The 15,528-nt window shown below is 49.2% G+C and overlaps 1 protein-coding gene across 1 annotated transcript in view; it reads right to left on the reverse strand.

Moving 5' to 3' along the window:
* The window catches only part of LOC103191148 (lysosomal alpha-mannosidase), a 52,008-nt gene continuing 36,480 nt past the window's right edge, over positions 1 to 15,528 (reverse strand). The window contains exon 6 of the mRNA XM_042344638.1: positions 1 to 48. Within this exon, the coding sequence (XP_042200572.1) occupies positions 1 to 48 (48 nt within the window). The remainder of the gene's footprint in view (positions 49 to 15,528) is intronic.

Consider the following 15,528-nt stretch of genomic DNA (forward strand, 5'->3'; position numbering starts at 1 on the left):
CTAGAGGTTTGGCAACACTATGTGGACTTCATGCAGGATGTCTGACATCTGAACACATATGAGCCAAACTCTGGTTCACACTAGAGGTTGAGATTAGAAGTTGTTAGTAACAGACTGAGGTTTGAGAGGGACAAGATGGGGAGGTGTTGCTGGGTTAATGTGTTGAGGTGACATTTTGGATTGTGGATAGAATTAATTGGCACAGATTGTAGGAATTGCAGAGATTGAAGTCAGGCACTGTAGTTAGATGGTGTAAGATTAGATTTGATAACATCTAGTACAAGAGTTTGATCAGAGTGAGTTTGTGTGTTGGGTAATATAGAGTCGCTGTGTGAAGGTTGGTTTATTTGCCCAGAGCCAGTGTCTGTCGAGGTTGGTTGGGTTAAGTGGCTGAGAGTCGGTTTGTGTCGGGGCTGGTTGTGGAGCATCAGTTTGTGTGCGAGTTGGTTCAGGGCAGGTGTGTAGAGGTGCGTGTCTGAGGTCAGTCGAGGGCAGTTGTTGAGGGTTAGAGTCTTTCAGGCCTGGCTCAGTGCAGTTGCCTCGGGTCAGTCGCTGCCAGGGCTGGGTCGGAGCAGTTTGCACGGCTGGTTTGCTAGTAATCGGCAATGTGTAGCTGCCGAGGGTCAGTCGCTGCCGGGTCTGGGTCAGTGTGGCTGCCACGAGTCAGGTTCTGTTCAGACTGGTTTAGTGTAATTGTTGAGTCAGTTTATGCTGAGATTGGTTCACAGTTCGGTTTGTCGGGATCAGTCGGTCAAGTTGTTGAGTTGGCTTCTGTCAGTGTTTACTTAGTGTAGTTGAGAGTTGGGTTTAGTTGAGAGGGTGTTTGAGAGTTGGCTTGTGTCAGGGCAGGTTCAGTGCAGTTGAGTGAGTGGGGCGAAGGTTGGATTAGTAGAATTGTTGAGAATGGATTTCTGTGGATTTGATCAGTGAAGCTCAGGGGAGTTGGTCAGTGTTTAGTGAAGTTGAGGTGTTGTGAGATGGAATTGCCTTTGTGTTGCTGAGTTGGTTTGTTAGAGAATCCTCTGTGTAGTTATCGATGTAGTTCATGTTCAGATTGGTTCAGTGTATTTGATGGGAGTTGGTCAGTGTCAGGAATGGTTCAGTGTAGGAGCACAACCAATTTATTTACAGCAGAGCTTGGATCGGGCTGGTTGTGCGTTTGGAATATACGGTAAGTGTGGTTTTGTGGGAACGTTAGTATATTTGTATCCTCTCTTTCCAGCAAGTTGGAATTCATGGTAGATAAGGTAAGTGTAATAGCAGAAAACTATGTTGGCAACTAAAGCTATTACACTCTTTCTCTCTTGCACCTTTCCACACTCCAGAGGTTTGGTAACACTATGTGGACATCATGCTGGATGTCTGACATCCGTACACATGTGAGCCAAACTCTGGTTCACACTGGAGGTTGAGATTAGAAGTCGTTAGTAGCAAAGACTGGGGTTTGAGAGGGACAAGATGGGGAGATGTTGCTGAGTTAATATGGTGAGGTGATAGTTTGGGTTGAGGGTAGAATTAATTGGTACAGATTGTATGAATCGCGGAGATTCAAGTCAGACACTGTAGTTAGATGATGTAAGGTTTGATTTGATAACATTTATTACAAGAGTTTGATCTGAGATCAGATGGATTTTTTGTGTTGTGTAATATAGTCTTTGTGTGAAGGTTGGTTTATTTGCCCAGAGCCAGTGTCTGTCGAGGTTAGTTGGGTTGAGTGGCTGAGAGTCGGTTTGTCGGGGCTGGTTGTGGAGCATCAGTTTGTGTGCGAGTTGGTTCAGGGCAGGTGTAGAGTGGGTGCCTGTCTGAGGTCGGTCGAGGGCAGTTGTTGAGGGTTAGAGTCTTTCAGGCCTGGCTCAGTGCAGTTGCCTCGGGTCAGTCGCTGCCAGGGCTGGGTCGGAGCAGTTTGCACGGCTGGTTTGCTAGTAACCGGCAATGTGTAGCTGCTGAGGGTCAGTCGCTGCCGGGTCTGGGTCAGTGTGGCTGCCATGAGTCAGGTTCTGTTCAGACTGGTTTAGTGTAATTGTTGAGTCAGTTTATGCTGAGATTGGTTCACAGTTCAGTTTGTCGGGATCAGTCGGTCAAGTTGTTGAGTTGGCTTCTGTCAGTGTTTACTTAGTGTCGTTGAGAGTTGGGTTTAGTTGAGAGGGTGTTTGAGAGTTGGCTTGTGTCAGGGCAGGTTCAGTGCAGTTGAGTGAGTGGGGCGAAGGTTGGATTAGTAGAATTGTTGAAAATGGATTTCTGTGGCTTTGATCAGTGAAGCTCAGGGGAGTTGGTCAGTGTCAGGAATGGTTCAGTGTAGGAGCACAACCAATTTATTTACAGCAGAGCTTGGATCGGGCTGGTTGTGCGTTTGGAATATACGGTAAGTGTGGTTTTGTGGAAACCTTAGTACATTTGTACTACCTACCTCTCCAACCTACTATCCCCCATCTACCTGCCAGTACCCTCCGTTCCTCCGGCTCCGGTCTGCTCCATGTCCCCCGCCCCAATCGCCCTACCATCGGTGGTCGGGCTCTCAGCCCCGAGGCTCTGGAACTCTATCCCCCAGTGCCTTCGCCTTGCTTCCTCCCTCTCCTCCTTCAAGGCCGGTCTCAAAACCTTTCTCTTTGACCGAGCCTTCAGCTCCCCTCTCGACTCTCTTCCCCCTCCTCGCTCCCTCCCTTCCCTCCCCTCACCCTGACCATTTCCCCCCTCCTTGCTCCCTCCCTTCCCTCCCCTCACCCTGACCATTTCCCCCCTCCTCGCTCCCTCCCTTCCCTCCCCTCACCCTGACCATTTCCCCCCTTCTCGGGTCATGACCCAACTGTGCAGCGCCTTGGGACGTCCTCCTGACGTGAAAGGCGCTTTATAAATGGAATCTTGTTGTTGTTGTACATTTGTATCCTCTTTCTTTCCAGCAAGTTGGAATTCGTTGTAGATCAGGTAAGTGTAACAGCGGAAAACTATGTTGGCAACTAAAGCTATTACACTCTTTCTCTCTTACACCTTTCCACACTCCAGAGGTTTGGTAACACTATGTGGACATCATGCTGGATGTCTGACATCCGAACACATGTGAGCCAAACTCTGGTTCACACTGGAGGTTGAGATTAGAAGTTGTTAGTAGCAAAGACTGGGGTTTGAGAGGGACAAGATGGGGAGATGTTGCTGAGTTAATATGGTGAGGTGAGAGTTTGGGTTGAGGGTAGAATTAATTGGTACAGATTGTATGAATCGTGGAGATTCAAGTCAGACACTAGTTACGTGGTGTAAGATTAGATTTGATAACAAGAGTTTGATCAGAGTGAGTTTGTGTGTTGGGTAATATAGTCGCTGTGTGAAGGTTGGTTTATTTGCCCAGAGCCAGTGTCTGTCGAGGTTAGTTGGGGTGAGTGGCTGAGAGTCGGTTTGTGTTGGGGCTGGTTGTAGAACATCAGTTTGTGTGCGAGTTGGTTCAGGGCAGGTGTAGAGTCGGTGCCTGTCTGAGGTCGGTCGAGGGCAGTTGTTGAGGGTTAGAGTCTTTCAGGCCTGGCTCAGTGCAGTTGCCTCGGGTCAGTCGCTGCCAGGGCTGGGTCGGAGCAGTTTGCACGGCTGGTTTGCTAGTAACCGGCAATGTGTAGCTGCCGAGGGTCAGTCGCTGCCGGGTCTGGGTCAGTGTGGCTGCCACGAGTCAGGTTCTGTTCAGACTGGTTTAGTGTAGTTGTTGAGTCAGTTTATGCTGAGATTGCTTCACAGTTCGGTTTGTCAGGGTCAGTCACTCGTTGTTGAGTTGGGTTTAGTTGGGAGGGTGTTTGAGAGTTGGCTTGTGTCAGGGCAGGTTCAGTGCAGTTACAGTGCAGTTGAGTGAGTGGGGCGAAGGTTGTATTAGTAAAATTGTTGAGTGAGTTTTTGTGGATTTGATCAGTGAAGCTCAGGGGAGTTGGTCAGTGTTTAGTGAAGTTGAGGTGTTGTGAGACGGGATTGCCTTTGTGTTGCTGAGTTGGTTTGTCAGAGAATCCTCTGTAGTTATTGATGTAGTTAATGTTGAGATTGGTTAAGTGAATTTGATGGGAGTTGGTCAGTGTCAGGAATGGTTCAGTGTAGGAACACAACCAATTTATTTACAGCAGAGCTTGGATCGGGCTGGTTGTGCATTTGGACTATACGGTAAGTGTGGTTTTGTGGAAACCTTAGTATATTTGTATCCTCTTTCTTTCCAGCAAGTTGGAATTCGTGGTAGGTAAGTGTAATAGCAGAAAACTATGTTGGCAACTAAAGCTATTACACTCTTTCTCTCTTGCACCTTTCCACACTCCAGAGGTTTGGTAACACTATGTGGACATCATGCTGGATGTCTGACATCCGAACACATGTGAGCCAAACTCTGGTTCACACTGGAGGTTGAGATTAGAAGTCGTTAGTAGCAAAGACTGGGGTTTGAGAGGGACAAGATGGGGAGATGTTGCTGAGTTAATATGGTGAGGTGATAGTTTGGGTTGAGGGTAGAATTAATTGGTACAGATTGTATGAATCGTGGAGATTCAAGTCAGACACTGTAGTTAGATGATGTAAGATTAGATTTGGTAACATCTAGTACAAGAGTTTGATCAGAGTGAGTTTGTGTGTTGGGTAATATAGAGTCTTTGTGTGAAGGTTGGTTTATTTGCCCAGAGCCAGTGTCTGTCGAGGTTGGTTGGGGTGAGTGGCTGAGAGTTGGTTTGTATTGGGGCTGGTTGTGGAGCATCAGTTTGTGTGCAAGTTGGTTCAGGGCAGGTGTAGAGTCTGTGCCTGTCTGAGGTCGGTCGAGGGCAGTTGTTGAGGGTTAGAGTCTTTCAGGCCTGGCTCAGTGCAGTTGCCTCGGGTCAGTCGCTGCCAGGGCTGGGTCGGAGCAGTTTGCACGGCTGGTTTGCTAGTAACCGGCAATGTGTAGCTGCCGAGGGTCAGTCGCTGCCGGGTCTGGGTCAGTGTGGCTGCCACGAGTCAGGTTCTGTTCAGACTGGTTTAGTGTAATTGTTGAGTCAGTTTATGCTGAGATTGGTTCACAGTTCGGTTTGTCAGGGTGAGTCAGTCTAGTTGTTGAGAGTTGGGTTTAGTCAAGAGGGTGATTGAGAGTTGGCTTGTGTCAGGGCAGGTTCAGTGCAGTTACAGTTCAATGAATGGGGCCAGGGTTAGTTACTAGAATCTGTCTGAGTCAGGGCATCAGTGAAGTTGTTGAGAATAGATTTGATCAGTGAAGCTCAGGGGAGTTGGTAGGTGTCAGAGCTGGTTTAGTGAAGTTGAGGTGTTGTGAGGGAATTGCCTTTGTGTTGCTGAGTTGGTTTGTTAGAGAATCTTCTGTAGTTATTGATGCAGTTAATGTTGAGATTGGTTAAGTGAATTTGATAGGAGTTGGTCAGTGTCAGGAATAGTTCAGTGTAGGAACACAACCAATTTATTTACAGCAGAGCTTGGATCGGGCTGGTTGTGCATTTGGACTATACGGTAAGTGTGGTTTTGTGGAAACGTTAGTATATTTGTATCCTCTTTCTTTCCAGCAAGTTGGAATTCATGGTAGATAAGGTAAGTGTAATAGCAGAAAACTGTTGGCAACTAAAGCTATTACACTCTTTCTCTCTTGCACCTTTCCACACTCCAGAGGTTTGGTAACACTATGTGGACATCATGTTGGATGTTTGACTTGTGAGCCAAACTCTGGTTCACACTGGAGGTTGAGATTAGAAGTTGTTAGTAGCAAAGACTGGGGTTTGAGAGGGACAAGATGGGGAGATGTTGCTGAGTTAATATGGTGAGGTGATAGTTTGGGTTGAGGATAGAATTAATTGGTACAGATTGTATGAATCGTGGCGATTCATGTCAGACACTGTAATTGGATGGTGTAAGGTTTGATTTGATAACATCTATTACAAGAGTTTGGTCTGAGATCAGATGGATTTTTGTGTTGCGTAATATAGAGTCTTTGTGTGAAGGTTGGTTTATTTGCCCAGAGCCGGTGTCTGTCGAGGTTAGTTGGGTTGAATGGCTGAGAGTCGGTTTGTGTTGTCGAGCATCAGTTTGTGTGCGAGTTGGTTCAGGGCAGGTGTAGAGTCGGTGCCTGTCTGAGGTCGGTCGAGGGCAGTTGTTGAGGGTTAGAGTCTTTCAGGCCTGGCTCAGTGCAGTTGCCTCGGGTCAGTCGCTGCCAGGGCTGGGTCGGAGCAGTTTGCACAGCTGGTTTGCTAGTAACCGGCAATGTGTAGCTGCCGAGGGTCAGTCGCTGCCGGGTCTGGGTCAGTGTGGCTGCCACGTGTCAGGTTCTGTTCAGACTGGTTTAGTGTAATTGTTGAGTCAGTTTATGCTGAGATTGGTTCACAGTTCGGTTTGTCAGGGTGAGTCAGTCTAGTTGTTGAGAGTTGGGTTTAGTCAAGAGGGTGATTGAGAGTTGGCTTGTGTCAGGGCAGGTTCAGTGCAGTTACAGTTCAATGAATGGGGCCAGGGTTAGTTACTAGAATCTGTCTGAGTCAGGGCATCAGTGAAGTTGTTGAGAATAGATTTGATCAGTGAAGCTCAGGGGAGTTGGTAGGTGTCAGAGCTGGTTTAGTGAAGTTGAGGTGTTGTGAGGGAATTGCCTTTGTGTTGCTGAGTTGGTTTGTTAGAGAATCTTCTGTAGTTATTGATGCAGTTAATGTTGAGATTGGTTAAGTGAATTTGATAGGAGTTGGTCAGTGTCAGGAATAGTTCAGTGTAGGAACACAACCAATTTATTTACAGCAGAGCTTGGATCGGGCTGGTTGTGCATTTGGACTATACGGTAAGTGTGGTTTTGTGGAAACGTTAGTATATTTGTATCCTCTTTCTTTCCAGCAAGTTGGAATTCATGGTAGATAAGGTAAGTGTAATAGCAGAAAACTGTTGGCAACTAAAGCTATTACACTCTTTCTCTCTTGCACCTTTCCACACTCCAGAGGTTTGGTAACACTATGTGGACATCATGTTGGATGTTTGACTTGTGAGCCAAACTCTGGTTCACACTGGAGGTTGAGATTAGAAGTTGTTAGTAGCAAAGACTGGGGTTTGAGAGGGACAAGATGGGGAGATGTTGCTGAGTTAATATGGTGAGGTGATAGTTTGGGTTGAGGATAGAATTAATTGGTACAGATTGTATGAATCGTGGCGATTCATGTCAGACACTGTAATTGGATGGTGTAAGGTTTGATTTGATAACATCTATTACAAGAGTTTGGTCTGAGATCAGATGGATTTTTTGTGTTGCGTAATATAGAGTCTTTGTGTGAAGGTTGGTTTATTTGCCCAGAGCCGGTGTCTGTCGAGGTTAGTTGGGTTGAATGGCTGAGAGTCAGTTTGTGTTGTCGAGCATCAGTTTGTGTGCGAGTTGGTTCAGGGCAGGTGTAGAGTCGGTGCCTGTCTGAGGTCGGTCGAGGGCAGTTGTTGAGGGTTAGAGTCTTTCAGGCCTGGCTCAGTGCAGTTGCCTCGGGTCAGTCGCTGCCAGGGCTGGGTCGGAGCAGTTTGCACAGCTGGTTTGCTAGTAACTGGCAATGTGTAGCTGCCGAGGGTCAGTCGCTGCCGGGTCTGGGTCAGTGTGGCTGCCACGAGTCAGGTTCTGTTCAGACTGGTTTAGTGTAATTGTTGAGTCAGTTTATGCTGAGATTGGTTCACAGTTCGGTTTGTCAGGGCCAGTCAGTCTAGATGTTGAGAGTTGGGTTTAGTTGAGAGGGTGATTGAGAGTTGGCTTGTTTCAGGGCAGTTACGCAGTGTAGTTGAGTGAGTGGGGCCAAGGTTGGATTAGTAGAATTCTTGAGAATGGGTTTCTGTGGATTTGATCAGTGAAGCTCAGGGGAGTTGGTCAGTGTCAGAGCTGGTTTAGTGAAGTTGAGGTGTTGTGAGATGGAATTGCCTTTGCGTTGCTGAGTTGGTTTGTCAGAGAATCCTCTGTGTAGTTATCGATGTAGTTCATGTTGAGATTGGTTCAGTGTATTTGATGCGAGTTGGTCAGTGGCAGGAATGGTTCAGTGTAGGAACACAACCAATTTATTTACAGCAGAGCTTGGATCGGGCTGGTTGTGCTTTTGGACTATACGGTAAGTGTGCGTTTGTGGAAACCTTAGTATATTTGTATCCTCTTTCTTTCCAGCAAGTTGGAATTCGTGGAAGATAAGGTAAGTGTAATAGTGGAAACCTTACGGTGGCAACTAAAGCTATTACACTCTTTCTCTCTCACACCTTTCTATACTCTAGAAGTTTGGCAACATTATGTGGACTTCATGCAGGATGTCTAACATCTGAACACATATGAGCTATAACTCTAGTTTACATTGTAGGTTCAAATGAGAAGTTGTCGGTCAGATGGTGTAAGATCAGATGTATATTCAGATTTGATATTATCAGTTTATCTTCTGATTAGAGAAAATATTTTTGCTTGTGGGTGATACAGTGATGTTAAGAGCTGATGTTTGAAGTTTGTTTAAGTGTAGATTTGAGAGTTGGTTTCTGTCAGTGCAGGTTGAGGGTTTAATTAGTTGAGTAGATTCAGGGCCCAGAGTTGGTTTCTGTCAGGGCTGCTTTGAAGCGGGGTCTCAAAGTCCGTTTACTAGCGACTGGCTTTGTGTATCTGCTGAGATTCAGTTCCTGTCAGCGTTGTTTGAGGGTTCAGTTTGTGTTGAGTTGATTCGAGGCTGAGTTTGGTTTGTGTCAGAGTGAGTAGAGTAGATTCAGGGCCCAGAGTTGGTTTCTGTCAGGGCTGCTTTGAAGCGGGGTCTCAAAGTCCGTTTACTAGCGACTGGCTTTGTGTATCTGCTGAGATTCAGTTCCTGTCAGCGTTGTTTGAGGGTTCAGTTTGTGTTGAGTTGATTCGAGGCTGAGTTTGGTTTGTGTCAGAGTGAGTAGAGTAGATTCAGGGCCCAGAGTTGGTTTCTGTCAGGGCTGCTTTGAAGCGGGGTCTCAAAGTCCGTTTACTAGCGACTGGCTTTGTGTATCTGCTGAGATTCAGTTCCTGTCAGCGTTGTTTGAGGGTTCAGTTTGTGTTGAGTTGATTCGAGGCTGAGTTTGGTTTGTGTCAGAGTGAGTAGAGTAGATTCAGGGCCCAGAGTTGGTTTCTGTCAGGGCTGCTTTGAAGCGGGGTCTCAAAGTCCGTTTACTAGCGACTGGCTTTGTGTATCTGCTGAGATTCAGTTCCTGTCAGCGTTGTTTGAGGGTTCAGTTTGTGTTGAGTTGATTCGAGGCTGAGTTTGGTTTGTGTCAGAGTGAGTAGAGTAGATTCAGGGCCCAGAGTTGGTTTCTGTCAGGGCTGCTTTGAAGCGGGGTCTCAAAGTCCGTTTACTAGCGACTGGCTTTGTGTATCTGCTGAGATTCAGTTCCTGTCAGCGTTGTTTGAGGGTTCAGTTTGTGTTGAGTTGATTCGAGGCTGAGTTTGGTTTGTGTCAGAGTGAGTAGAGTAGATTCAGGGCCCAGAGTTGGTTTCTGTCAGGGCTGCTTTGAAGCGGGGTCTCAAAGTCCGTTTACTAGCGACTGGCTTTGTGTATCTGCTGAGATTCAGTTCCTGTCAGCGTTGTTTGAGGGTTCAGTTTGTGTTGAGTTGATTCGAGGCTGAGTTTGGTTTGTGTCAGAGTGAGTAGAGTAGATTCAGGGCCCAGAGTTGGTTTCTGTCAGGGCTGCTTTGAAGCGGGGTCTCAAAGTCCGTTTACTAGCGACTGGCTTTGTGTATCTGCTGAGATTCAGTTCCTGTCAGCGTTGTTTGAGGGTTCAGTTTGTGTTGAGTTGATTCGAGGCTGAGTTTGGTTTGTGTCAGAGTGAGTAGAGTAGATTCAGGGCTAAGAGCTTCAGGGCTAAGAGCTTCAGGGCTAAGAGCTTCAGGGCTAAGAGCTTCAGGGCTAAGAGCTTCAGGGCTAAGAGCTTCAGGGCTAAGAGCTTCAGGGCTAAGAGCTTCAGGGCTAAGAGCTTCAGGGCTAAGAGCTTCAGGGCTAAGAGCTTCAGGGCTAAGAGCTTCAGGGCTAAGAGCTTCAGGGCTAAGAGCTTCAGGGCTAAGAGCTTCAGGGCTAAGAGCTTCAGGGCTAAGAGCTTCAGGGCTAAGAGCTTCAGGGCTAAGAGCTTCAGGGCTAAGAGCTTCAGGGCTAAGAGCTTCAGGGCTAAGAGCTTCAGGGCTAAGAGCTTCAGGGCTAAGAGCTTCAGGGCTAAGAGCTTCAGGGCTAAGAGCTTCAGGGCTAAGAGCTTCAGGGCTAAGAGCTTCAGGGCTAAGAGCTTCAGGGCTAAGAGCTTCAGGGCTAAGAGCTTCAGGGCTAAGAGCTTCAGGGCTAAGAGCTTCAGGGCTAAGAGCTTCAGGGCTAAGAGCTTCAGGGCTAAGAGCTTCAGGGCTAAGAGCTTCAGGGCTAAGAGCTTCAGGGCTAAGAGCTTCAGGGCTAAGAGCTTCAGGGCTAAGAGCTTCAGGGCTAAGAGCTTCAGGGCTAAGAGCTTCAGGGCTAAGAGCTTCAGGGCTAAGAGCTTCAGGGCTAAGAGCTTCAGGGCTAAGAGCTTCAGGGCTAAGAGCTTCAGGGCTAAGAGCTTCAGGGCTAAGAGCTTCAGGGCTAAGAGCTTCAGGGCTAAGAGCTTCAGGGCTAAGAGCTTCAGGGCTAAGAGCTTCAGGGCTAAGAGCTTCAGGGCTAAGAGCTTCAGGGCTAAGAGCTTCAGGGCTAAGAGCTTCAGGGCTAAGAGCTTCAGGGCTAAGAGCTTCAGGGCTAAGAGCTTCAGGGCTAAGAGCTTCAGGGCTAAGAGCTTCAGGGCTAAGAGCTTCAGGGCTAAGAGCTTCAGGGCTAAGAGCTTCAGGGCTAAGAGCTTCAGGGCTAAGAGCTTCAGGGCTAAGAGCTTCAGGGCTAAGAGCTTCAGGGCTAAGAGCTTCAGGGCTAAGAGCTTCAGGGCTAAGAGCTTCAGGGCTAAGAGCTTCAGGGCTAAGAGCTTCAGGGCTAAGAGCTTCAGGGCTAAGAGCTTCAGGGCTAAGAGCTTCAGGGCTAAGAGCTTCAGGGCTAAGAGCTTCAGGGCTAAGAGCTTCAGGGCTAAGAGCTTCAGGGCTAAGAGCTTCAGGGCTAAGAGCTTCAGGGCTAAGAGCTTCAGGGCTAAGAGCTTCAGGGCTAAGAGCTTCAGGGCTAAGAGCTTCAGGGCTAAGAGCTTCAGGGCTAAGAGCTTCAGGGCTAAGAGCTTCAGGGCTAAGAGCTTCAGGGCTAAGAGCTTCAGGGCTAAGAGCTTCAGGGCTAAGAGCTTCAGGGCTAAGAGCTTCAGGGCTAAGAGCTTCAGGGCTAAGAGCTTCAGGGCTAAGAGCTTCAGGGCTAAGAGCTTCAGGGCTAAGAGCTTCAGGGCTAAGAGCTTCAGGGCTAAGAGCTTCAGGGCTAAGAGCTTCAGGGCTAAGAGCTTCAGGGCTAAGAGCTTCAGGGCTAAGAGCTTCAGGGCTAAGAGCTTCAGGGCTAAGAGCTTCAGGGCTAAGAGCTTCAGGGCTAAGAGCTTCAGGGCTAAGAGCTTCAGGGCTAAGAGCTTCAGGGCTAAGAGCTTCAGGGCTAAGAGCTTCAGGGCTAAGAGCTTCAGGGCTAAGAGCTTCAGGGCTAAGAGCTTCAGGGCTAAGAGCTTCAGGGCTAAGAGCTTCAGGGCTAAGAGCTTCAGGGCTAAGAGCTTCAGGGCTAAGAGCTTCAGGGCTAAGAGCTTCAGGGCTAAGAGCTTCAGGGCTAAGAGCTTCAGGGCTAAGAGCTTCAGGGCTAAGAGCTTCAGGGCTAAGAGCTTCAGGGCTAAGAGCTTCAGGGCTAAGAGCTTCAGGGCTAAGAGCTTCAGGGCTAAGAGCTTCAGGGCTAAGAGCTTCAGGGCTAAGAGCTTCAGGGCTAAGAGCTTCAGGGCTAAGAGCTTCAGGGCTAAGAGCTTCAGGGCTAAGAGCTTCAGGGCTAAGAGCTTCAGGGCTAAGAGCTTCAGGGCTAAGAGCTTCAGGGCTAAGAGCTTCAGGGCTAAGAGCTTCAGGGCTAAGAGCTTCAGGGCTAAGAGCTTCAGGGCTAAGAGCTTCAGGGCTAAGAGCTTCAGGGCTAAGAGCTTCAGGGCTAAGAGCTTCAGGGCTAAGAGCTTCAGGGCTAAGAGCTTCAGGGCTAAGAGCTTCAGGGCTAAGAGCTTCAGGGCTAAGAGCTTCAGGGCTAAGAGCTTCAGGGCTAAGAGCTTCAGGGCTAAGAGCTTCAGGGCTAAGAGCTTCAGGGCTAAGAGCTTCAGGGCTAAGAGCTTCAGGGCTAAGAGCTTCAGGGCTAAGAGCTTCAGGGCTAAGAGCTTCAGGGCTAAGAGCTTCAGGGCTAAGAGCTTCAGGGCTAAGAGCTTCAGGGCTAAGAGCTTCAGGGCTAAGAGCTTCAGGGCTAAGAGCTTCAGGGCTAAGAGCTTCAGGGCTAAGAGCTTCAGGGCTAAGAGCTTCAGGGCTAAGAGCTTCAGGGCTAAGAGCTTCAGGGCTAAGAGCTTCAGGGCTAAGAGCTTCAGGGCTAAGAGCTTCAGGGCTAAGAGCTTCAGGGCTAAGAGCTTCAGGGCTAAGAGCTTCAGGGCTAAGAGCTTCAGGGCTAAGAGCTTCAGGGCTAAGAGCTTCAGGGCTAAGAGCTTCAGGGCTAAGAGCTTCAGGGCTAAGAGCTTCAGGGCTAAGAGCTTCAGGGCTAAGAGCTTCAGGGCTAAGAGCTTCAGGGCTAAGAGCTTCAGGGCTAAGAGCTTCAGGGCTAAGAGCTTCAGGGCTAAGAGCTTCAGGGCTAAGAGCTTCAGGGCTAAGAGCTTCAGGGCTAAGAGCTTCAGGGCTAAGAGCTTCAGGGCTAAGAGCTTCAGGGCTAAGAGCTTCAGGGCTAAGAGCTTCAGGGCTAAGAGCTTCAGGGCTAAGAGCTTCAGGGCTAAGAGCTTCAGGGCTAAGAGCTTCAGGGCTAAGAGCTTCAGGGCTAAGAGCTTCAGGGCTAAGAGCTTCAGGGCTAAGAGCTTCAGGGCTAAGAGCTTCAGGGCTAAGAGCTTCAGGGCTAAGAGCTTCAGGGCTAAGAGCTTCAGGGCTAAGAGCTTCAGGGCTAAGAGCTTCAGGGCTAAGAGCTTCAGGGCTAAGAGCTTCAGGGCTAAGAGCTTCAGGGCTAAGAGCTTCAGGGCTAAGAGCTTCAGGGCTAAGAGCTTCAGGGCTAAGAGCTTCAGGGCTAAGAGCTTCAGGGCTAAGAGCTTCAGGGCTAAGAGCTTCAGGGCTAAGAGCTTCAGGGCTAAGAGCTTCAGGGCTAAGAGCTTCAGGGCTAAGAGCTTCAGGGCTAAGAGCTTCAGGGCTAAGAGCTTCAGGGCTAAGAGCTTCAGGGCTAAGAGCTTCAGGGCTAAGAGCTTCAGGGCTAAGAGCTTCAGGGCTAAGAGCTTCAGGGCTAAGAGCTTCAGGGCTAAGAGCTTCAGGGCTAAGAGCTTCAGGGCTAAGAGCTTCAGGGCTAAGAGCTTCAGGGCTAAGAGCTTCAGGGCTAAGAGCTTCAGGGCTAAGAGCTTCAGGGCTAAGAGCTTCAGGGCTAAGAGCTTCAGGGCTAAGAGCTTCAGGGCTAAGAGCTTCAGGGCTAAGAGCTTCAGGGCTAAGAGCTTCAGGGCTAAGAGCTTCAGGGCTAAGAGCTTCAGGGCTAAGAGCTTCAGGGCTAAGAGCTTCAGGGCTAAGAGCTTCAGGGCTAAGAGCTTCAGGGCTAAGAGCTTCAGGGCTAAGAGCTTCAGGGCTAAGAGCTTCAGGGCTAAGAGCTTCAGGGCTAAGAGCTTCAGGGCTAAGAGCTTCAGGGCTAAGAGCTTCAGGGCTAAGAGCTTCAGGGCTAAGAGCTTCAGGGCTAAGAGCTTCAGGGCTAAGAGCTTCAGGGCTAAGAGCTTCAGGGCTAAGAGCTTCAGGGCTAAGAGCTTCAGGGCTAAGAGCTTCAGGGCTAAGAGCTTCAGGGCTAAGAGCTTCAGGGCTAAGAGCTTCAGGGCTAAGAGCTTCAGGGCTAAGAGCTTCAGGGCTAAGAGCTTCAGGGCTAAGAGCTTCAGGGCTAAGAGCTTCAGGGCTAAGAGCTTCAGGGCTAAGAGCTTCAGGGCTAAGAGCTTCAGGGCTAAGAGCTTCAGGGCTAAGAGCTTCAGGGCTAAGAGCTTCAGGGCTAAGAGCTTCAGGGCTAAGAGCTTCAGGGCTAAGAGCTTCAGGGCTAAGAGCTTCAGGGCTAAGAGCTTCAGGGCTAAGAGCTTCAGGGCTAAGAGCTTCAGGGCTAAGAGCTTCAGGGCTAAGAGCTTCAGGGCTAAGAGCTTCAGGGCTAAGAGCTTCAGGGCTAAGAGCTTCAGGGCTAAGAGCTTCAGGGCTAAGAGCTTCAGGGCTAAGAGCTTCAGGGCTAAGAGCTTCAGGGCTAAGAGCTTCAGGGCTAAGAGCTTCAGGGCTAAGAGCTTCAGGGCTAAGAGCTTCAGGGCTAAGAGCTTCAGGGCTAAGAGCTTCAGGGCTAAGAGCTTCAGGGCTAAGAGCTTCAGGGCTAAGAGCTTCAGGGCTAAGAGCTTCAGGGCTAAGAGCTTCAGGGCTAAGAGCTTCAGGGCTAAGAGCTTCAGGGCTAAGAGCTTCAGGGCTAAGAGCTTCAGGGCTAAGAGCTTCAGGGCTAAGAGCTTCAGGGCTAAGAGCTTCAGGGCTAAGAGCTTCAGGGCTAAGAGCTTCAGGGCTAAGAGCTTCAGGGCTAAGAGCTTCAGGGCTAAGAGCTTCAGGGCTAAGAGCTTCAGGGCTAAGAGCTTCAGGGCTAAGAGCTTCAGGGCTAAGAGCTTCAGGGCTAAGAGCTTCAGGGCTAAGAGCTTCAGGGCTAAGAGCTTCAGGGCTAAGAGCTTCAGGGCTAAGAGCTTCAGGGCTAAGAGCTTCAGGGCTAAGAGCTTCAGGGCTAAGAGCTTCAGGGCTAAGAGCTTCAGGGCTAAGAGCTTCAGGGCTAAGAGCTTCAGGGCTAAGAGCTTCAGGGCTAAGAGCTTCAGGGCTAAGAGCTTCAGGGCTAAGAGCTTCAGGGCTAAGAGCTTCAGGGCTAAGAGCTTCAGGGCTAAGAGCTTCAGGGCTAAGAGCTTCAGGGCTAAGAGCTTCAGGGCTAAGAGCTTCAGGGCTAAGAGCTTCAGGGCTAAGAGCTTCAGGGCTAAGAGCTTCAGGGCTAAGAGCTTCAGGGCTAAGAGCTTCAGGGCTAAGAGCTTCAGGGCTAAGAGCTTCAGGGCTAAGAGCTTCAGGGCTAAGAGCTTCAGGGCTAAGAGCTTCAGGGCTAAGAGCTTCAGGGCTAAGAGCTTCAGGGCTAAGAGCTTCAGGGCTAAGAGCTTCAGGGCTAAGAGCTTCAGGGCTAAGAGCTTCAGGGCTAAGAGCTTCAGGGCTAAGAGCTTCAGGGCTAAGAGCTTCAGGGCTAAGAGCTTCAGGGCTAAGAGCTTCAGGGCTAAGAGCTTCAGGGCTAAGAGCTTCAGGGCTAAGAGCTTCAGGGCTAAGAGCTTCAGGGCTAAGAGCTTCAGGGCTAAGAGCTTCAGGGCTAAGAGCTTCAGGGCTAAGAGCTTCAGGGCTAAGAGCTTCAGGGCTAAGAGCTTCAGGGCTAAGAGCTTCAGGGCTAAGAGCTTCAGGGCTAAGAGCTTCAGGGCTAAGAGCTTCAGGGCTAAGAGCTT

Source organism: Callorhinchus milii, unplaced genomic scaffold (genome assembly GCF_018977255.1).
Source record: "Callorhinchus milii isolate IMCB2004 unplaced genomic scaffold, IMCB_Cmil_1.0 Scaffold29, whole genome shotgun sequence".
In the NCBI taxonomy this organism is placed as follows: domain Eukaryota; kingdom Metazoa; phylum Chordata; class Chondrichthyes; order Chimaeriformes; family Callorhinchidae; genus Callorhinchus; species Callorhinchus milii.